The 22,479-nt window shown below is 39.8% G+C and overlaps 2 protein-coding genes and 1 long non-coding RNA gene across 4 annotated transcripts; 2 read left to right on the top strand and 1 right to left on the bottom strand.

Annotated features, from left to right (window-relative positions):
* The first annotated feature begins 1,152 nt into the window (after nt 1-1,152).
* Nucleotides 1,153-16,276, top strand: colec10 (collectin sub-family member 10 (C-type lectin)). 2 transcript variants are annotated; one of them, XM_084703929.1, is made up of 7 exons: nt 1,153-1,276; nt 2,501-2,572; nt 5,127-5,198; nt 13,852-13,905; nt 14,485-14,580; nt 15,320-15,546; nt 15,889-16,276. In XM_084703929.1, the coding sequence occupies exons 1-7, from the start codon at nt 1,162-1,164 to the stop codon at nt 16,144-16,146; spliced, it is 894 nt and encodes a 297-aa protein (XP_084560055.1). In that variant the 5' UTR covers nt 1,153-1,161; the 3' UTR covers nt 16,147-16,276. The 2 variants fall into 2 exon arrangements, with proteins under 2 accessions (XP_084560055.1, XP_084560056.1); XM_084703930.1 differs by lacking the exon at nt 13,852-13,905.
* LOC146300595 (uncharacterized) lies at nt 3,800-7,227 on the bottom strand. The gene is made up of 3 exons (XR_014766408.1): nt 6,623-7,227; nt 5,102-5,183; nt 3,800-3,896 (listed from the first exon to the last, which is right to left on the bottom strand). It is a non-coding gene; the product is annotated as an uncharacterized LOC146300595 (long non-coding RNA).
* A 148-nt stretch (nt 16,277-16,424) lies between the features above and the next one.
* Nucleotides 16,425-20,931, top strand: mal2 (mal, T cell differentiation protein 2). Its single transcript, XM_084703932.1, has 4 exons — nt 16,425-17,335; nt 17,970-18,140; nt 19,682-19,879; nt 20,085-20,931. Exons 1-4 carry the CDS (start codon nt 17,222-17,224, stop codon nt 20,154-20,156), a joined length of 555 nt encoding a protein of 184 aa, XP_084560058.1. The 5' UTR covers nt 16,425-17,221; the 3' UTR covers nt 20,157-20,931.
* The last annotated feature ends 1,548 nt before the right edge of the window (nt 20,932-22,479 follow it).

The raw sequence follows: 22,479 nt of genomic DNA, 5'->3' as shown, positions 1-22,479 counted from the left end.
ATTTTTTTTGTGTGTGTAATAGGATTGTTGGAAGGTGACTATGTATATTTGTGTTTGTGTGATAAGGAGACAGAGAGAGACTGCAAGACAGAGAAAGAGAGAGAGTAAAAGAGAGATGGAGAAAAGGTAAACATGTTGTAGAGTGAGACGCATACATTTCAGAATAAGGAAGACAGAGTGCTAAAGCCCTAAAAAGAAGGCCACAAATTATTTTATCATCTGATGAGAAAGCCTGTTTCAACAAATAGCCCCCCCCCCTTCAGATCGGGATGGACAGTCCCACCACAGCATGTCAAACTGACATGAGTTGAAAGTACCAGAGGAAACATAATCTAGGAGGAATCGATGTCCCTGCCAAGAGATGTGGTTGGAGCAGACCATTCTCCCCTCAGAGGGAATACTACTTGAATCCCTGCAAAAATCCATGCTTGGTTTCATCACATAGTTTTAAACCAGAGGATGCAGTTACATCAGGCAGTCTCATGAGGGTCGGGAGTTTGACGACCGCATGGCCAAGTCACCACACCCACAAGTGTCTGTGTGCACGTGTGTGTCTCCGTGTGTGTATGTGTGCATGCTGTATGTGTGTGTTCCTATGTGTGCATGTTTATCTGTGTGATTGAGTTGACAGGAAAAGTTCTGAGACCACTCCCGCTGTCTGAGGTGTGGTGGAAATAATTATTTGAGAGAAGGGAGGGATGGATGAGTGAAAGGTGCCAGGCGGAGGTCGGAGGCATGTTATTGTTCCCTCAGTATTGATGTAGGGGGTGTAGAAGATTCAAACACTGATGCAAAGAAGAACAACCAGATTATGCACTGATGTGACTTTTCATTTCGACAACTCAGACCACTTCTACAGTCTGTACGGTACAAATGACTTAAGTGCAGTGTAGTTAGGTTGCCACATTGTTATCCCAATTTTGTACGATGAAGTATATGATTTAGTCTTTATCCACAGAAAAATATTGATTTCAAAGCCACTCTGAAATGCTCTGAAACTTTCCTTTAGAATCTCAAGATGTGACAGAGAGGAGGAATGTGTAGCCTGGATAGTGTTGTTTGATAGGATGACAGCGGAATGATAAGCTTCTGTAAACAGTACCCCGGCTAGGCTGTGACTGTGTGTTTTGGTGCTAGTGTGAGGTCCTCCAAACAAGGGACATGGTGGGAGCAGGCTTCAGCAGAGGGCCACTGCAGCTCTTTGTGGCTCTAAGCATCATTGGTCATTTGAATGCCATCGAGGTGTGTTCCAACACTATCTTACCAGGATCCAAAGGTACTGTCACATTTCTGGTTCATAAATTTGAAGCTAGTTGTATGTTTGATGGTTAGTTTTTTTGGGTGAGTCGGGCACTGGGTTGCTTAGTGCTAGTGGCCTCCCTCTCTCTATGACAAAGCCTCTCACCGTCCTCTAACTTAGTCAGTCTACCAAGAATTTGAGAGAAGAAGCATTGATGTTTTGAAAGAACAATGGTCAGTCAATTGGCATTACAATTATACTGACATAATGGAATTAGATCCCGGATTGACATCTATTTGGAGATGGAGTTGATCAAGTCAAGCCCTGAAGAGTGCTGGCAGCCAATGAAGGCCCAGACACTAAGAACACAATCCAGTAGCTACGTTCTTTCTCTTCTCTGTTTTTACAACACCAGTAGTTAGTTCCCCAAAACTCACCCTGCTGTTACAGAAAACAATAACCATGTGTAGGAATACTACTGCCATTTTCTTCATTCACAGCTATTAAGAATGGGTGTTGTGTGGTAGTCTGACAGAGGATTGAATTTTGTTCTTTGGTATTGATCTAAATAGGGTACCTGTTCCAAAATTCTAACCTAAATTAACAGAGATAAATTAAGAAGGCCAATCTGGCAGCAGTTTCTAGGATCTTCAACAATACAACCTGTCCAGTATCCTCATCCTAACACGTCGTCGGTCAAGTCAGGTTGTTTGTATAGACATGGACTAATCACTTTTGACTTCAATGCTGCCATGTTGAGATTTTAGGTATGATTGTGGCCTGCGGTACAAACGGTAGGAAATGTCTTTCTGTTTTCCAATGCTTTTGTTAGCTAGCCCAAGAGAAGTCCCTACAATGACTGTGTGTTTAAACAGCTGCTAGGGAACACTGGAGCTTATTTGGTTAAGTCCAATCTCAAATAATACTGCTTTAGTCCAACTGACGCTATAGACACAAATCCAAGAAATTTACAAGAGAATAAATGTATATACATAAACAAATACATAGATTTTATTTATGTTTTTCTCCAAAGTGTCAAATAATTCCATATACAGTAAATAGTACAGCAGACTTGTAGTGAATAGTTCTACAGTATTTTGGTGGTCTAGTCAAGGAACAGTATATATATATACATAACAGTATAGTATATACTGTTCATGCATACTGTATTTGATGCAATCTGTAGTTAGTGTTATTCTCCAGGTATGTGTGCAGAGGCTTGATTTCCTCAGCCCAGGCCCGTTTCTCTACTCCTAACAGGGGACCTGGGCAAGAAGGGTGAGGAGGGAGACCAAGGCAGGCTGGGCAAAAGCGGACCTTCAGGACAACCAGGTTCTTAATCTCCTCATTGATTTACTACTCACTGGTTTGTTACCAAAGACACAATTGACAAATGGTGACTGACTGAACGTTTTTAACATTGCCAATGTAGATTGCATACAGTATAATTTGAAGTATTCAGCCTGATATGAATCGTTTACTGTAAATGTATCCTTGAAGCCCAGACAGCTGGGGTGTGTTTCTATATTTCTCTGTGTGTGTGTGTGTGTCTCTCTGATGTTTGCTCAGGGAGAATCACACATGTTAATCGACAGACATATGGACAGACAGTCAGGCTGGTAAGCAGGTTGGCCGGCAAGCACAAAGACACTTATAGAGACACGACAGACAGAGAGACAGGCGTGCAGACAGTCAATGTTCTCTGGCTGGCCTCTTTCATGCAGATGTTTGTTTTTTTCGGTGCACTGTGAACAGAGCTCACAAGGCAATCATAGAGAGAGAAGCCACACACACACACAAATACACACCTCCCTATTTTACAAACACACACTTCTCTCATCAGTGAGCAGCCAGAGAGAGAGATGCCAGGATCGTTTGAGTCATTTCCAGAAATGGAAAGTAACAAACTTAGCAGCCAGCTTTTTTAACTATTCAACCTAGGTCACATTTGTATAAGAAACCAGTCATTTTGGTTTGCTGTATGTATGTGTAATGGCGTGACTTACCATCACCTTCAATTATGCGTTTTTTTTTCTACATTATGTTATGATGTTCTCTTTGAAATAATTTGTGCCCATTTTTCAGTTAATAATACTTTGTTAGACCATAGAATTATCGTCCATGTTAAAAGAAATGTGCAAAGCCTGATTACTTCGAATGGAAAACTATCAATTATTAGAAAAGGATATATTCCAGTGTTTTTTCGTTTGTTAGTGTTTTAAGAACTAAAGACTTTAAGAACTAAAACTAAAAAAAGCAAAGATGCCCAAAAAGTAGGACACCAAGTTAACATGACTATCTCAGCCAACTGGCATTTGAATGTGTAAACCATGTGGACAGTATCCAGTGCCAAATGTTATAAACTTGTCAAGAACTGGCATTTTTGGCATATATTGCCCTTGAATATTAATTTGATATTGGTTTTACTTCTCCAATGCCAACCTTCAACTCACCTGAATAAGGTAGTGTTTAGGGCTGGCTTGGTTGGATTGAGGGTATGTGCCTGTACCCCACCCCACACCTGGCTCAGGGAGAGACGTTACAGCAGCTTAGGGGGTTTCTCATTAAATAGGAAGATGAGATATGAGGTATTGTTATCTTCAGGCTCAAAAAAACGGTTAAACTGGCACCAACCAGGGGCTGAAGAATTGAGTTCCTGAAAGAAAACAAAAATGATTCAGCCACAGTAGACAGAAAATAATAAATGTTGTTTATGAATTATTATATTTCCCTGTGCTCCTTGACACCTGCTTCCCTACAAAATAATTGTATATATCTACTTTGGCGACTACAACGGTCTGGAGAAGAAAAACGAGTCTGGAGACTAAAAGTAGATTATATCACATTAAGGGGAAACTTTACTTTAAGAAGGAAGTCGGACAGAATGAGAAGCTGACTCAGGATGCTAAATTGAAACACCAAAGTAGAAATGGTGTCAACCAATGGGAGTTTAATTGTTATTCCACGCATATCAATCACCATACTGGAAACTATTTATGTAATTATCATGTGCACCACTAGTTAGCTTTATTGCAAGTATTTTACCCAAAAGTTGCTTAGGCATTGACTGTAATGTTAGACCAAGAGTTAGACTGTCTTTCAGAACATTTTCCTTTGTCATATTTGTGACTTCTACTACATATCATTGTGGATCTGTATGTGTTTTGAGTGTTTCTAGTTCATTGTCCAAATCTTGTTTGTTTTCAACCCATTTATGTTGTGTATGATCAGCAGGAAGTAAGGCAGTCCCAAGTAAGAACAAGGAGTTTGCTCATTTGTTGAGATCAGCAACTGTATCTCCTGGGAACATTCTAAGCAATCTCCTCTGTCAATTGTACTTCATTTATTTAAAAAATGAACTTGCATGAATGAAATGCCACATCTAATCATAACACCATGGGATTTTCAGGTTCATGTTTCCATTTGTTTATTCATTTGATTCGTAACAAATCAAATTTAACAGGGTTAACTGAGTTAATTTTAACAGTGTTAAAATAAATGAACACTGACAGTTATCAGACACAACCCACAGAGAGCATCTCGGTCTAGAGTAGGTTTAACATGGTAAAATGGCTTTGTAGGTTTCAGTTAGAAAGTAGAGCTACTGTATACTGCATGCAACCTATTATTTAAAATACTAGGGATTTACTGAAGGATTTTTTTAAAGAAATACTCAGGTACTGGATGAAAGTCTTGGACTGTGGTAACTATAAGTCCAACTCCTAGACAAGTACTGTAAATCAGACAACTGATATCTGCTGTGGAACATAGCAATAATACAGAGAGATTTAATCACAGCACTGTGCCACAGCACCTCGCATGCTTGCTACAATAGCGTTATTGATTTAGCAATTTGTTCACCCTTAGTCTCCTTCCCTCCATCCAGGGTTGCCAGGGGAGACCGGATTTAAAGGAGAAGTGGGGCAGATGGGAAAGATGGGTCCTGCGGGAGAGAGAGGTACAGTTTGGTTATCAGTTGGACCATAAAACCCCTGTTGGATTTGCCTTTAAAATGTGTCCTGATGTATCCAACAACCAAGTTCCTCAGGTTGTTTTCACTTAAGTAAAACATCTGAACCTTTAGAATTTACTGAAGGAGACCCCACAAACCATGGAAATGTTTTTTAGGTGAAAGTTTGAATGAGGCCCATGCAGGAAAGCGTTTGAAAGACATGTTTAAACATGGAGGGCAAGAAGCAACATAAACCTCATCCAGACAGTCTAAACTACCTGGGAGGGACCCTCATCAGGTCTGTTTACATAGATGTTTACTCTCAGGCAAAGGTTTTGCTATTGGAGCGCCATTGTCTTGGTCTGTGAGAACGACCACCTTGGCTTGGACCAGAGGAGAACCCATGTATCTAAGATTCTTCATAATTACCAATAGTCTAGAGTCTCTAGGTGCTCTGGGCTTGTATGCAGAAGGAGTCATATTAAGGTGTAATGTACCATGTTTACTGAGAGTTTAACTATGACCATGTGTTAGGGACTGGGGGAAATCCTTCTGAGGTAATCTGAGCCAGTAATGCTTTGGAAAGGGCCACTGAAATCCTGAACTCACTTAAGTTAGTCCATAATAACAATATCAGCTAGAGGTTTAAGAGGCATCATGCTAATCTAAATATCATATTTAATATGTTAAAAGACTGTTGAGTATTTAACTTTTGGTTTCCAGTCTGTCATACAATGTACTCATTGGGTGTGCTTTGCCTTCGGCAAGGGCACAACCATTGTTATCTCACATATATATTATTATTGTGAGTTAAGCATTCTCACTATTGTTTTCCTGTTTCTCTTTCTTATTATTATTATTCCATATTCTCAGTTCTTCCGCCGTTTTTTGGCCTTTAACTAGTCCTGCATACTTTCACCGATTCCTACAATTTTGGAATCAAAACGTTCAGCTTCTTCAGGAGATGTTGGCTATGACTTTTGGTGTTTCTCACTTTTATACTTAAGAATTAAGGTTTTTGTGCAAATTATTCTCCCATCAAAAGTAATGGTAAATCCTTTCAAATCATTAAAAAGCTTCCTCCTCTTTCAAACTTAACTACTTCAGCATACTTTCAGCTAGAGACACCATTCAACCTTTAAAATGTTCACAAGACATTCAGCTATTCCCAAATGCAGCTTTTTCAAATATTCAGCCAATTTTGAATTGTGAAATGAATTGAATGAAAAATTTAGCTCTTTGATTTTTATGATTGAGCAGCCAGCAGAGTGGCACACTGTTGGCTGCTCTTTTTCTGATAATCAATTAAATTGTCAAACAAATTCCTCTGACGTCCATATAGTTTAACTTACAGAAACAAGTTATACCTTAAAATGTAGGAAAACGTGTCCTCTTTCAACCAATGTAACTACTAAAGAGCTCATATTTACATATTTTCAGCCATGAGCCTTGAAGCGAGAGCAGCCTTTCAAATGATCTCAATAACTTCAATGGAGGGGTGGGGTTAGGTAAAATTCGTCAGAGAAGGCCGAAAGGAAGACGATTTTAAAACTGCCGGTAGAGTCGTATTTCTGACCGCACAGACATATAAAGGACATCTCTGGTTTCGGCAGTCTTGGGTCTCGGAAAATATCCTCATTTTTTGGATTGGACGTATAGTTTTGCGTGTAGGTTAATTTGTTTGAGGTGTGGATTTCAGCTAAATTTGTTATTCTCTCTGCCCAGCTCATTAGCGATCACAGCTGCGCCATCACTGTGGCAACCAAACAGACACGCACCATGAAAGCAGAATGGAAACTACCAAAAGAGTTGTATTTCTGACCGCACAGACACATAAAGGAGATCAATGGTTTCGGCAGAGTCTTGGGTCTCAGAAAATATTCGTATTTTTTGGATTGGACGTAGAGTTTTGCGTCTTGGTTAACTTGTTTGAGGTGTGAATTCTAGCTACATTTTTTATAATCGAGCTAGCGCGATGGCTCTCCATTGTTAAAAACGGTTCAACTTTGTTTCCACAATCGACCAAATTGGCCAAACAAGGTATGTACATTGAGCTTAAAGTGTACATAATATAGCTAGATTGTTTTTATTTTAGCAAGTTTTACAGAAGTCTGCAAAAATAGAGGCTCGACTGTCATACCTGACCGTCACGAACAGCCAAACCAGGACTGGGGTAAGTGTTTGCTGCAGCTGGCGTTAATCCTACAAACAAACGCTTCGTAACTGGAAAGTTGTTACTTTTAATTGACGATATTGAACACAGATGTAAAGTAACTTGTCTTTACTCTAAATATATTCTCCGTTTTCAATTTGAAGTAGTATATGTAGCTTATGTAGGAAATCTTCCATTGCATCCTCTCTAGCTTCACGCCTTCGGTTATTATTCAAGCCTACAGTGTTAATACATACCATTTTGACACACTTGCAAGAAATTATTCGCTGGTTAGATGTAGGATGATCTTGTTATTTACGTATAAAAAACTCACCAGGGACAACGACAACATCGGCAACCCTACACTATGAATTATTATTTTGATGTAATCTTAAATTAAGTGTCTGAACAGGATTGGGTGTGCAGGCACGCATGATTAGTTTCTCCTCCATCTTGAACCTGATACCTAGATTCTAGGTTTGAAATGTTGCCAGTCTGTTGCCAATGACCAACGGTTGCTACGTTTTTCCAGCAAGTTCAAGTCATTCCAGTGTTGTTCTTTTATCTTCAAATTTGTTCAACCCAGACTTCAGCAACTGGTTTTCTGCTCAATTTTCACATTTTCCTGCAGCTCATCTTTCTGAAATGTTCCCCTTTTTTTTGTTTTGCATTTTTCTTCTTCTTTTCTTCTGTTTTCTACCTTCATCTTGCTCCAGGTCCTTTCAAAAATACCTTTCACAGCAGTATCTTCCAACTGCCAGTACTTTTGCATTTGTTTTCTCTAGGGCTGTGAAAAATAATGCGTTATGATTAAATTACAGGATTAATTCGTTATTTTTGTTTAACGCATTTAACGTAATACACAATTCCACCCAATCTGCAACTTCTGGATGAGAAGTTCGTGTTCCAAAAAAACTAAGATGGAACATCCAATAAAACCTTTGCGCATGTGCGACCTACACATTTTGAATTCATTGGGTGCACACGTTAGCAACAACGCATAGATACGACGTTCTAGTAATACAGCGATATCAGCTTTCCTTCTGCATTAGTACCGTAGCTTAAAGTCTAGGAAAGTTGAGGCTATTTTTCGCTAGGTACCTATAAACCTAGCTAAAAGTCTTGGAAAGTTTAGGATATTTTTCGCTAGGTTCCTACGAACATGTCTTAATCTGCCAGACAAGTGAGTGCCCCTTCGTTCTTTTGGTGAGCAGTTTCACGAGCCCTTCTTACCCGGCGTCATGGAGCCTAGCAGCTAAATACTTATTTAGCGCTAGCGTTGCTACTGAATCCCTGCCTGTGTTTGAGCTGTTGCGCTGTTATACTCGGCAAGTATCGTGTTGTGGTGTCGGAGGACTGATCGAAAAGTGCATCATACATTTAAGTCATTTAGCTAAGACTTGCATGTGCAGTACGTAATGTCACATTAAATAATGTATTTAAACTCAAGTTTATATGGTGCGTCGCAGGGGCGATTCTAGGATCAGACCTTTAGGGGTGCTCAGCCCCCAATGAGAATGTGACATGAATACAGTGCCTTGCAAAAGTGCTAAACGTAAACCCCCTTGCTAATATAAATCCCTAATTTAACAGGATAACAATTAATACATGTATGTATTATTATGCAAAATATTGAATGAAAAAACTAAGGATGTCCCTTTCTTCATGAACTACCAGCATCAAATGATAATAAACAATATATTTAAGAAAATATTAAAAAATATATTAGGAGTGCTTGAGCACATGCAAAATCAAAGACGCACACTAATGACAAAAATTCGGAAAATCGGTAATATGTGATTAATCATGATTAATCAACAGAAACCTGTGATTAATTTGATTACAATTTTAATCATTTCACAGCCCTAGTTTTCTCTTTTCTGTACTTTTCTGCCTTCATCTTGCTGCAGGTCCTTTCTAACATACATTTCAGCAAATCATTTTCTGCAAAATCTTCCAATTTGTATGCATTGTTTCCCTTGTTTCAGATTTTTTTCACTTTTTGTTTGACATTTTTCTTCTCTTTTCTGTAGTTTTATGCCTTTGTCCAGCTCCAGCCCCTGTTTAAAATACCTTTCGGGCGCTTTGAAGCTTCAGCTTCTAACTTTCAGAAAATGTTCACAATTTTCAGCTTTTTTAGCATGGTCAGCTATCCACATTCAGGTTTTCAGCATTCTAATTGCCCCCCTAAAATTTTGTTAATAATTGGACTACTTAGACAACCTAGTTGTCAAACGTTTCGTCTTGGTGGCGATTGAGTTGCTTGTTTTGGGATTTACGTTCCGTTGCGTGGTTTAAGTAGAAATTAAGTTTTTGTGGCGAAAAGTGAAGCTAACGTGGCTAACTTGCGAGCCACAGTCACTGACGCCACTAACGTCACTAACGTTACGACTCGCGTGACTATCTCTAGCAGAACATTAGCAGAGCCTGTTTAAGGAGAGCCTTGCCACTCCCTATTAAGCCCCATTGTACCGAATTTGGTTGCAGTTCCACCAGAGTTCAACTGGGGGTGATCGCGAGCGATTGCATGTTGAATGGGAGTCTATGGAGCTAAACGGCTAAATTTGTCTCTTTTGCCTGATTGTCGTTGAGAAATCTCCGATTTGATTGTAGTTTTTGCATGTTCAACATGGATTATAGGTCGAAAGTTGAATGAACGAGTACTTATATCCTTTTTATTTCTTACAGGGTGAGTCGTTGTTGCGTATAACACTCTAGCATTCTGCTAATGAATGCTGATTGGTTAGTGAAGGACTGATACGACCAGAGCTCTTGCTTGATGGCATCCGAAGCGGAATCAGAATGTCAGAGCATTAGCAACATTAGCAAGCCAAAACTCTTTCTAGCATGTGTATTGACATGAAGAGCCTAACCTGTCAGCTGTGTTTTCGATGCCCTGAGAGAAAAAAGTAAGTGACCAGAGCTTGCCGTAAAGCAGCAGCTCTGGTCGTATGATGTGTATGACGTCAATTACATTTTCAAAAGCTTTTTAGAACAGAAAGGCGACTTAAAAAATCGAACAGCCAGCAGTGTGTATTTTTTTTTGCCTCCCCTTTCGAATTCAGAATTCAAATTACTAGACAAAAAATTATATCCTGAGAAAAGTGGATTTTGAGGGGTATAGCTCCATAGACCTCCATTCATTCTGCACTCGCTCGTTAGCGCCCTCATATGGAACTTCAACCAGTTCAGAACCCGAAGTTTCCCGAGAGTGGTAGTTCTCTCTATATTAAACATTGTCTGACATTAGTTTAGCAGCTCGTTAAAGGTGACATGACATGCTGTTTTTGGATGCTTTTATATAGGCCTTAGTTGTCCCCTAATACTGTATCTGAAGTCTCTTTCCCGAAATTCAGCCATGGTGCAGAATTATAGCCCCTACAAGTAGTCCCACAATCAGCTTTCCTCAGAACGCGCTGTTTCTGTGTCTGTAGCTTTAAATGCTAATGAGGAGGAGAGGGGCGGCAACATGCGCTAATGTTTACAGGATGTATTGCAATGGCTCGTTGCCCCCGTTGCTGTAAAATGCCTCGAATTTAGCCATTCTCATCTGATCACCCTGGTTTGCAGAGGTGCACACTCAGTCATTTCAATGTGGAGAAAGGCGGATATCGCAAGCCATAACACCAACAGCAGAACGGTTATCCAAAAATCAAAGAAGTGTACAACACTAGCGTTACAGCGTTTGTATTCACACACACACCTGATGCCATTTATCTTTACGTTAGCAACAGTAACTCAGCTGTTAGCTGCAGAGCTAATGTTACAGCCACATTCTAAGGGTAGCAAGATAGGTAACCATACAGTAAAGCAACAAAATGATATAGCGTTAGTTAACTTACTTGTCCAAGGTTTGTAGCTTGACCAAGGAGATTTAGTAATGATCCAGAATTTAATTTCAGCAAGACTAGCTTTGAGTTGGCTCAAGTTGAGGAAATGTTTGGCGCAGACATACAACACTTTGGGAAGTTGTGTCGGCGCATTTCCAGCGAAAATACAATTAAGATACGGGTTGTGCAAAGGCTCGGATGAAGGAACCAAAAAAAAAGATGTGTGCTTGCATTTGTATATCCAAGCACTGAGCAACTGTTATGTTTGTTTGCTCGCCATGATGTCTCTCCAGGAAAAACCGATATCGCACTCGCCCTTGCACGGTGGAAGCTCTATATCTCATGGGCGGGCTAGATGATCTGGTCGGGCAAAGCAGAGAGAGGGGAGGTAACCTTCCCCCTATCTACGTCACTAGGGGGAGATTTTCAAACAGCGCAATTGAGCCTTCATTTTGTCAAAGGCGGAGAAGAACACGCAGGGCTTGGTTTACACTTATCGAAAATTCTAGCCACTGGGGGACCGAAGGCAGGCTAGGGGAACTCATATTAATGTTAAATAACCTCATAAAATGAAGTTTTCATGTCATGCCACCTTTAACTTCTGGGAGATAACTAGGCTAACTGCTTTAACGCCACAAGCAAAGAGGCTTGGGTGATAACTATTTGCTCATTTTACTTTGTGATATGACACACAATTGAAATGTGTAATGTACAATATAAGCTAATATTATTAAGGAAGTGCATCTACTTTCGTAAACAGTAGTCTATTTCATTGAAGCATTAGCATCATGACATTAGCCTCTGTTGCCCGGGCAACACATACTACAGCGGTCTATGATGCATCTGTTTTCAATCGTTAAAATTAACATTCCTCCCAAATACATTATCGTTGTAGGATTTATTATGACATCAGATTACAAGCAAACGATTTGTGGGTGAAATTATCATTACCTGTGGTTTCAAACTAGTGTAGCTCACTGCAACGCTGTAGCCTAGTCTAGTAGCTAACAAAAACATCTCCACCTGTTTACAGTACTAGTAGGAAGTCAAACGGCGGCACATGTTCGGCACTACCCTTACTTAAATCAAAAGTCTTTCAATGGGTGAAACTATCTGACTAGTGACTACTAACCTGAACTCCATTGCCACAGCCTAAACTTTGTCAATCTGTTTATGAAAATAATTCATTTCAGCCTTGACCGTACAACGGAAGTAACGTTAAATCGAATTCAACCAATGCAATCGCTACCTTATGGAAGCAAATCGTGACCAAAATTCAAATGAAAATGCATTTCCAGAAATGTTTGACGTGATAATTAAATGCTAGTTTGATAATACATGACCAAATCATACAAACTCATGATACATTATTTTAATGCAGGAATTTCTTTTGAAATAGTATCTGCTGGTGCACATGTCATGCACTAACCTTCATGAGAATATCATACGTGTTTGCAGTGGACGTATAGCCCCCCCCCCCCCCCCTGAAATGAACGAATGACTCGAAAAAAGATTAGTGTCTTTTTCGTTTTCATTTTAATTAAGTGAAAGAATGAGCAGTCTTAAGGAAGAAAATTAAAATGCAAATAGGGTGATTGATTTGCTTCCATACTACCAAGACAGTCTGGTAGTAGTAGTAGCCTACAATTTACCGGGGCACCTTCTCCACACAGCAGGGCTATATCGCATTTTGCCTTGTTACTGACAATGATCGCTACCACTGACATGTTTATGAATGAGTGATTTTCCCCTAAATAAATTCAAGCTTATTTACGTTTTTGTGGGCATATTTTCAGTTAGCCTAGTACTATTTGAATCGCAATTCCATCTGAGATAGCTACTGTTGGTAACGTTGTTGTTAAAATAAGCTTCAAAAGTTTGTTTTTAATTAATGAATGAATGCAATATGAAAAGGCTAAATGCCTTAAAATATCAGAGAAGGGAAAACTTACAATGACGTTTAAGTCATAGAGATAAGGTACATTTTTACACCGGTCTGCCAAATGTATTAGTTTTGATTCAACTATGAGATTGCTGAACACCATTCCCTCTTGCAGGGGAAATGAGAAGACAACTATTTAATTCTACTCTTCACTCTTAGTATTTTGAGTTGTAAATGAGCAGAAAAAACATGCTTTTAAGTACATGTAATCTTTATAAATAAGTTGGCTATGCATTTTTATATAAAATATACAGAAATATCAATTGTAAAATGTAATTTAAATACGGACCCCTGAAAGCAACGCAAGCAAGCACACCCTACAATTTCCCCAGAAATTTTACGTTCTAGTTATATTAGTAATTGCCATCTGAAAGAAATAACAGCAACGGTAATGTCACTAAACCAATCATATAAATCAACGTACACTTTTGTCTCTTCTGACAGGTATCGTATCCCCCTGTAACAACCATAAAAAACACACAGTGCTTTTTGTTTGTATTGTGCTATACTTCCCCTAAATGTGCAACTGCCAGTGAGGGCTGAAGCTTTGATGGATAAATTGAGATAATCCCTTTGTCTCAGTGAAAAGGTGGGTGTAGTGCTGTACAGTTGCGCTCTCTAGTGGTAGGTTCTTGTCTACTGTAGTTACCCACCTCAAGGCAGCACTGAATCCATGCTACAGATGGATGATTTTTCAGGAATAGGTTTGTGTTGATGCATCATTTTGATTTCTAGGGAGAAAGGGGGATTCTGGAGTTGATGGGCCTGCAGGATTAAAGGGGAAACCAGGTGACAATCTTCATTGTAATCCCGAAATTGACTGGGTGCTTCGTTGAAATTATTGTTGTTAACTATTGTTATTGTATTATTGTATATATACGTTTTTGTGGAAGTATAAAAAGAAAGTTCAGTCTAAGTCAACCATGTACAGTGCATACGCATGAGTTGTACTAGATATTAGAGATATAAGTATAAACATAACGACCTATACCTTAAATCTCTACATTCTTTGTTATCTACCCTCCCAAGTTTCAGGGCCTAACCAGGCACTAAACCTTGCATCAATCTGAACCTACAGAAAGCTAAATCATTTGTGCCTGTGACTGTTAGCAGTTATGTGGGTATTACTGAGCAATTACATGGGTTTTATAGATTATTACAGGTAATAAACTACTAATTGTTTTTATAGTATTTCAATTCCACATATTTAAAATACATGTCAATCTATGAAATTGAGTGAATATGTTGTACTTTTCTATGTCCAATTAGACAATTGGAATGGGTCTGCAATATCTTAATATTGAAAATGGGAATGGATGTTCCATTGTCCACTAACCTTCTGTTTCCTCCATGTATCTGATTTTGTAGGGACCACTTGTGATTGTGGGAGGTACAGAAAGCTTGTTGGCCAGCTAGACATCAATGTGAGCAAGCTGAGGAACACAGTTCAGTTTGTCAAGAATGGTATGTACGTTTGCTATCTAAACTGTTTTCTGGTCTCATAAAAGACCAAGACCATTAGTTGTATGCCTTAAAACAATTGACCATATACTGTATGTGCACACATTCATTACTAATTAGCTACAGCTATGGCAATTTATGTAGTAACACATTGCACATACACCATTTTGTCTGGAATTTGGAAAATGGAACTTTTTGAGTTGTTTTCTACAACACAATAGGTACAATACAATAAGATTAAAATTATACCTATCTTATTAACTATCTCTGAATATACTACACTCAAGTAAAACCAGACATGGAGAGAATATATGAGGGGCCGTGTAGGCCATAATTCAAACTAATCTTTCATACACACCATTGAACACCTTTGGCCTTTCACAAACTACTGAAATACACTCACATTCACTACTGAACACCTCTTCCACACAATTGAAAATGTCATACTCAGAAGGTATAATATAATATGTGACAGGTGCTGGTATTCTGGTCCTCAAGTAGCTCAAGGTAATTTTTCGTGGTCATGAGAGGTTTTCTGTGTCATTGTGTGAGGTTACATTTTCATGTGTATATGTGAGAGGTGTTCAGTAGTGAATGTGAGTGTATTTCAGTAGAGTTTGTGAGAGGCAAAAGGTGTTCAATGGTTTGTATATAAAGGTGAGTTTGAATTATGCCCTGATAAGCAAAGGGGTTTCCGAGAGAAGCTTAGGGAGGGGAAGTAATAACACTCTTTTATTTACAGTTATTCTTGGCATGAAGGAGACAGATGAAAAGTTCTACCTGATCGTGAAGGAGGCCAGAAAGTACAGAGATGCTCTGATGAACTGTAAACTAAGGGGAGGAATGCTGGCCATGCCCAAGAGCAGAGAAGTCAACCGGCTTCTGGCAGACTACATCAACCAGGCTGGACTCACACGTGTCTACATAGGACTGCAGTCTGTAGAGAACAACATGACAGCAGGAACAGAGGTTAGCTAGAACATAGGATTTACACTGAGGTCCAGTTTATAATATTCATAGAGTTAAAATTAGTCAGTAGAGATAATACTATGAAAAGGGCCTCTTAATTCCAGAATCAACATTGTCTTTGTCAGGGACTCTTAAGTAAGTTTAATAATCTTAAGGTTAATAGTCGTTGGTGGGTGCGTTCAGCTCATTCTATTAACTGCCAGACTTCTAAAACTCCAGAATGATCTATGCCAGTGTCCTATTCCTTTCACATTTCTGTGAGGATAACAAGGATTTTAGAAGATGCATCTCAGCAGTGACTCATGGCCTTATCACAGTTTTTCTGCTTCTTTGTCTCACCAGGAGAGCGGGGTCAATGTGTATGCAGACTCCACCCCCCTGCAGGGATTTGCAGGCTGGACCCTGGGGGAGGAGGCTCGTGTGACCCCTCCAACCAGATCCAATGCTACCTGTGTGGAGCTGCAGAACACTGGGGGGTGGAGCCAGGTGGAGTGTGACATCACTATGTACTATGTGTGTGAGTTCCCGAGGAGAGGAAGAGGAGGAGGTGGAGGGATTGTGCCACCTGCTATGAGAAGAACTCCCATGGGAACCTCATGAAATTCAGGTTATGTCTACAAGATACAGTGCACTCTCAATTACTCAGTCTAGGCAGCACAACATTGTTACATCTATAAAGCAACAAAATAAATATATTGTGTAGAACTAAAATAAATCCCTGTCAATTGAATGAATTAAGAATTGTGTGAATAATTTGAAAACTCTAATAGGACCCCTTTTCTTGTGTGTTTATAATTTTCTCCAAGATTCAAACCATTTGATCCTATCTGTTAAAGTGAATCGCCATTAAACGATCATGTATAATTTGTATGGTCATATCTTGAAACAAGAACAATGACGTTTTTAATTTAAGACAAACTTGGGAGAAGAGCTGACAAAATCGGTGAGATATACCTTGCAAACCCGATTCTATTCTATTGAGAAAATCTGTGAATGGTTGCTAACATTACAGGCATGGGGTTATGCAAACATTCTTGCCTCCATCCACAATTGAGGTAAACATTAACCTGATAAGGCAACAGAAACCTAAAACCTCTGATGTTCTTATCCAAAGCATTTTAACTAGGCCCCTACTGTATTTCACTCAACAAACGTATTCCATACCAGTCTGTCAATTAGTGTCATGCAATGACAATTGCATGCTGTACTCAACTAAAAGGTTTGGATTACAAGTGTGTAGCCTATCCGCACAGGCAGTGATCTCTTGGCCGTTGGTTATTGGGTCAACAGTGTTAAGTTGACTTGCGCAATTATTTACCTTCCCTTGAAGCAGTGTCGGTTAGAAAATCACTGCTGTGCTCCTTATCGCTCTTAGTATTTATGATAATGTTTACTTAAGACAACTCCCTACATGTGTAGTTTTAAATGGGATAAGTGAGAATATAGTCACGGACATCGTGGTAGTAAGTTACAGGTCTGAATCAATACTAACATTTTGCCTACTCCAGCAAGGACGAATTAATACATCAGGTAAGCTTTCTTGGCCTGATTGACTTGGAGACATTTTCAAGGGAGTGGCAGGTGCACCTGTTGGACCAGTTTGGGACCACATGACTCCGGAGGAATTTGTCTGTGTCTCAGCCGTCCTTTGTTGAGCCTGGAAAGCACCGGAACGATGTCGGAGCCTACAAATCCTGCAGCGACTTCTTTCCCGGCACCAACAATTTCTTTGCCGCTGGGTTTGGACATATTGAGGACCTACTCTGGAGCGCTTATTTGCTTGGAGATTGTAAGTCAAGTGCTGCTTTACGATTGTGTTTACGGAGGCTGTAGCAAATAGCATCGCTTTTGAAGAACATATAGGCCTAATTCATTCTATAGCCAAAGCAGGTGTATCGTCGTCCACCCATAGGCTATATACTTAATAAACTTTAGGAACAACAGAAAAGGATTACGTAGCTTATGTTCAGTTTTTATAGTATTTATGATTAAGGATTTGCCGTGTCACTGGTTGTTATCAGTGTACCTCTGACCAGAAAAATCCTAATGACCTCAGATTTAAAGTACGTTAATGGCCGATACAATTGTAACGTACAATTGTTTCGGCCTAGGCCGACACAAAGCGCTACCTAATCGATAATGGGAGGATCCTACATGCACAGAACATAGCCCACTGTAAACGCACTTTTGTTTGTCAAGAATATAGGCAACTAGTCAATGATTGTTAATCATGTAGGCTTAAGGTTTTTCTTAATATTATTCTCTTGGCATGATGACATGTTAACTCACACACATGATGCCAAATTGACTGAAGACCAGAAGAAATTATAAACATAAAACAGCCTGATTTACTGGTTTGAATTAAAAAATGGCTCGTCTTGCTGTTTAATGTATTGCTGTTCTCCCCTCTCTGCCACTTCCAGGTGTTCGGAGGGTTGGTATGGATCCTCGTGGCTTCTTCCAATGTGCCTGTGCCTCTCCTTCAGGGCTGGGTGATGTTTGTCTCGGTCACCATGTTCTTCTTCTCCTCTGCCTATCTTGCTGTTTTCCTGTTGGGCGTTGCTGACAAGGTCCAAACTGATTGGAACTTTTTGGTGAGTTCGGTATACAGGTCTCCTTCTAGTTTGTAGCACGTAGTTGTGTAAGTTGGAAATGAACCAAGCTTCAGTATGGGAACCACATCTTCAAATTGACTGAATTTTACAAGGTCAAGGGAAATTTGAGCTTTACTCAAGTAGGACCAGTGACACCTAAAAAGTTCTGACGTGAACTTTTTTTCTTGCCATCAAGTCGAAAATCATCACTTGAATTTAAGGTTTTTCACCAATTTCAATAGTTAAGCTGTGAAGATCAGTCAGTTTTTACTTTAAAGGTGAACCACCATAATCAGACCAGTCATTTATCCAGTTGAAGGTGAGGAACAGACCCTCTCTTCCATTTTCAGGAAGATGAAAAGAGTACAGAACAAAGATTACAGTAAATGCCCCATTCCCTGTCTTACTTCTCTGAAAGCAATGCACACACGGCTCCCCCTCGCCTGTGTATGACCGCATCACTGCTTAGGCCTGAAGAATAACACCCTTTTTTTCTACAGGTGTCACACCCACACACATTGGCCCTAGTTCTGCCTCTGAAAAGCCTCACTTCTTCTGACTGAACAACTGGCCCGTATCCAATGTTGTGCCACTCTTCTCCATTGTTTCACTAGAATGTCTACTTTGTCTTCATGTATAACCACGTTCGACGCCTACTCATTTCCCCACATGAACACTACACTCAGCCTAGTTTAAATACACATTAACCACAACATGGGGAGTCAGATAGCTAAGCGGTTAGGGAATCGGGCTAGTATTCAGAAGGTTTCCAGTTCGATTCCTGGCCGTGCCAAATGACGTTGTGTCCTTGGGCAAGGCACTTCACCCTACTTGCCTCGGGGGAATGTCCCTGTACTTACTGTAAGTCGCTCTGAATAAGAGCGTCTGGTAAATGACTAAATGTAAATGTAAACATGTCTAGTGAACTACTAGAGGTGACTTGAAGGTCTGCGTGGCCTTCTGGGGACCCAGACAGCGCTCAGGTGCAAGGCTACGGCTCTTCTAAACAAACATACTCAAGCATGTGATATATTCGTCAAGTGAACAATCAGTGATAGTGAGCTGAGCTCACACTGATTTCACAATGGACAGTTTGTAAGCCCAGACCCCAATTGTCTGAAAACAGCAACAGAGTGTGTAAATAAACACATTGCGCCTGTGTTGACATTGCAAACAATTGACCTTTCATATTGAGTTGAAATTAAAGACAGTAGACAGTTGAAAACAGAAACAACAAAACAAAACAGAGCCGGATCTTAATGTGTGAAATGTGAAAGGCATTAAAAACACGATAGTTAGCCTAATAAGGAGCATCTTGACTAACAACAAGACGCTTGGTTGGCAATAGCAATATTCAAAATACAATTCTGAGCAAGACTGCATGTCTTGACTGCACCTAAAGAGAACAACTTATTTTGCTTTGCTTTGTACTGTCCATCTGTTCATACAGCACAGGTGCAAAAGCTGAATACAGGTGCCAATACGGTTGAAATGCATCACACCAACATAATCAAATTTGTCATTCATTTTGTGCTACTCAGGATGTGGTGTACCACTTCACAGCATTGCTATTCTACTTTGGAGCATTTGTGCTGGAAGCTGCCACCACTGCAGCAAATGGAGGTCGAATCATTGGGACCACCATCACGAACAGCACAACACTCTGCATGACCAGACCCAGTGGGAACATATATGCCTTCCTGGACCAGCGACAGTACAATATCAATGTGGCGGCTACGGTAAGGGTTAAAGATTAAGTGTTCTCATAAATGTTAGTAAGCTAACATATAGAATAGCTACTGTGTGGAGGGTTAGCTAAGCCATGGGTTCAACATGGATTCACTCCATACTGGACATGCACTGCATTAGCCTTTCACACACATTTCTAAGCCATACTGCAAGGCTCTGTCAAATTCAGTAGTTGTTTATATTTCTGTATTTCAGATATTTGCGTTTGTGGTGACTATAAGCTACGCATGTAGCATGTTCATGGGTTTCAAGAGATGGAGGATGTAATGCTGAACAAGAAGGTACACCACAGGACAGCTTGGGTCCACTGCATGGCAGAACGTGATATACAGAAGACTACAAATGTTTCAACTTAATCTGTACAGTTGTGGATATCCCTAAGGGCTAAGATGTGATCTTGGCCATGTTAGCATCATACCAGTATGTTCACAAAAGATTGAATTCCTGGTATGCTTCTTACAAAGGACCTAAGGTGATCTTAGTCATCATAGTGTTTTGCCCATGTCTTGCACAGAAACTAGTGCTTTGGGGGGCGGAGTTCACTCCATGGTATTTTTTATGTGCAGTCTTTTTGATACATGTTCAACAACATTATTTAATGAGAATACTAAGTATTATATTAATGGCATTCACATTCCTTTATTGTTATGTGATTAAGATCACCTGTTTATCTTTGAAACATTAGAATGTTATGTATTGATTTTTTTCAGATGTAACTGTAACAGCACTTAAAGTCTAGTGCCCACCAAATGACTGACTTTATAATTTATAATGATCTTAATAGTGCTCTGTTTATTGGTGTGTAATTCTAATTGTTATACAATAATAGTAGAGAAAGCTGAATAATTTGTGGAATCCTATTTCTAAAACATTGTATAGCTAACATTTAAAAGAATATTGATCAACGTAGAAACAATGATAGTTCTTAGAATGATTTACAAAAACAGTACATTTTGTGAAACATTGTGCATTGTTTTAATTGTTTATTTGTGATATTTTTAATGGATTTATGCAATTAAACTAAACCCATTTTCTTACCCTGGTGGTGTATAAGGTGTGGTCCTTGCATTACACCAGTATGGGGCGTTAGTGTTTAACAATGTGCATTGAATGGAAATCTGTTGCCTCATACAGTACATGAAGAATAGTCAGTACGAGCAGTGTAAGCAGTTAGTAGATCTGAAATTGTAGTATTGTTGATCCATATTAGATCTTTTCAGATCCTTTTGGCACACACATTTAGCAGTCCATGACTAAGTCCTGCTTTACCAAGACTCTATTATTAAATATTGAAAGGGGTCAAACTATGCACATCAGCCTTTTCTAGAGTCCTAGATTTATCTGAGTAGTAAATTCAATTACAAGTAAATCGTCTATATTCCAGGCTAGATAGTAGAATTCCATAACTGATAGGCCCCCAGAACCTGAGAGAGAAACGACCTGGGAAATGTATGTGTCTGGGTCCTCACATCAATGACACTCTCCCATACCAAGTAAAGGAAATCTCCGAGCTATGTAGAACCTACCGCATTGACAGTGTGTCATCACTTTTAACACAACTCATCTCTCTGACCTCTCAGGCTTCTCTGAGCCACATTAATTCACAGCTCTCATTCACCCCAGACAGGTTCACTTGCGTCAGGGTCCAACCAATGGCTTTGTCTGAGTATTTGCGTATGTGATGAGAATACGGAACTTAACCATCAGTGAATAACAGAGAGCTGGTAATTATGGGGCATGAACTTGAGTCCTCTGCACTTAAACAGCCAAACTATCCACAACCTCGAGATAAATTAGTTTTTTTTTAAGACAGGGTTGGATGCTACAAAGCACACAGAGGGGGCTTTGAATATTACATAGTTTCCACAAGTGAAAAGAAAGAAAAGGAAGAGGAATACAAGGGATAAGCATGTCTTTCAGAAAAAATATTGATACATTTGTGTTGGTTTGACTGAATAATGGTTATCATTCATCCCATTCCCCTGGATGAGGTATGGTCTGCTTCCTGACTCAGCTCCTCTGCTCTCCAAGCCTTTGGCTGTTTGGCTGGCTGGCTGCCGAGATCTAAGTGTGTATAGTGTGTAAGTGCATGTGAACACGTTTACCTGCGTGTGTGTTTTTGTGTTTCATGTGTTTTTAAGAGTGACCACCCAATATTACGAGCAGACATCCTCATCTGTCTGTCTGCCTTACAAACATGACGCCTCCAGCCTCAGGAAGAAGCCACATGACCACTGACCCGTCCTCCCATAAACAGATGCTCTCCACTTCCATGGTGCTGTCCACAGCTTTCACCCACTCTGCCTTGTCCAGCATGTCTGTGGAGCTACATTCATTTCTCTTGATAACTCTTTCTCCAAAAAAAGCGTCGGCCCATCCCTCCCTGGTTCCATTACACACGACCCTACAACCAAAACACAGACAAGCTATGCCCCGGTGCTGCTGTGCTGTTCTTTTCTGGAATCTCCCAATTGCCAAGAACATCAGTTGCAGTTCTGCGTTGTCTAATTTATAGAGGACATGGCACCAGACACTTCCACCGAGCAGACGACGACCCAATAAATAATCCCTTTTTCCTTACCTCTCTCTC

This window comes from Hypomesus nipponensis, chromosome 2, assembly GCF_054491055.1.
Source record: "Hypomesus nipponensis isolate SF chromosome 2, ASM5449105v1, whole genome shotgun sequence".
Classification (NCBI taxonomy): Eukaryota; Metazoa; Chordata; class Actinopteri; order Osmeriformes; family Osmeridae; genus Hypomesus; species Hypomesus nipponensis.
The sequence above is the reverse complement of the archived record's forward strand: the minus strand, read 5'-3'. Positions and strand labels throughout refer to the sequence as shown.

Excerpts from the sequence above, each read along its gene's own strand:
- colec10 (XM_084703929.1), top strand. The coding sequence starts at position 1,162 with ATGGTGGGAGCAGGCTTCAGCAGAGGGCCACTGCAGCTCTTTGTGGCT. Across the intron at positions 5,199-13,851 it reads GGGTCCTGCGGGAGAGAGAG|GGAGAAAGGGGGATTCTGGA; the intron begins GTACAGTTTGGT and ends TTTGATTTCTAG. Across the intron at positions 13,906-14,484 it reads AGGATTAAAGGGGAAACCAG|GGACCACTTGTGATTGTGGG; the intron begins GTGACAATCTTC and ends CTGATTTTGTAG.
- mal2 (XM_084703932.1), top strand. The coding sequence starts at position 17,222 with ATGTCGGAGCCTACAAATCCTGCAGCGACTTCTTTCCCGGCACCAACA. Across the intron at positions 17,336-17,969 it reads CGCTTATTTGCTTGGAGATT|GTGTTCGGAGGGTTGGTATG; the intron begins GTAAGTCAAGTG and ends TGCCACTTCCAG. Across the intron at positions 18,141-19,681 it reads AAACTGATTGGAACTTTTTG|GATGTGGTGTACCACTTCAC; the intron begins GTGAGTTCGGTA and ends TGTGCTACTCAG.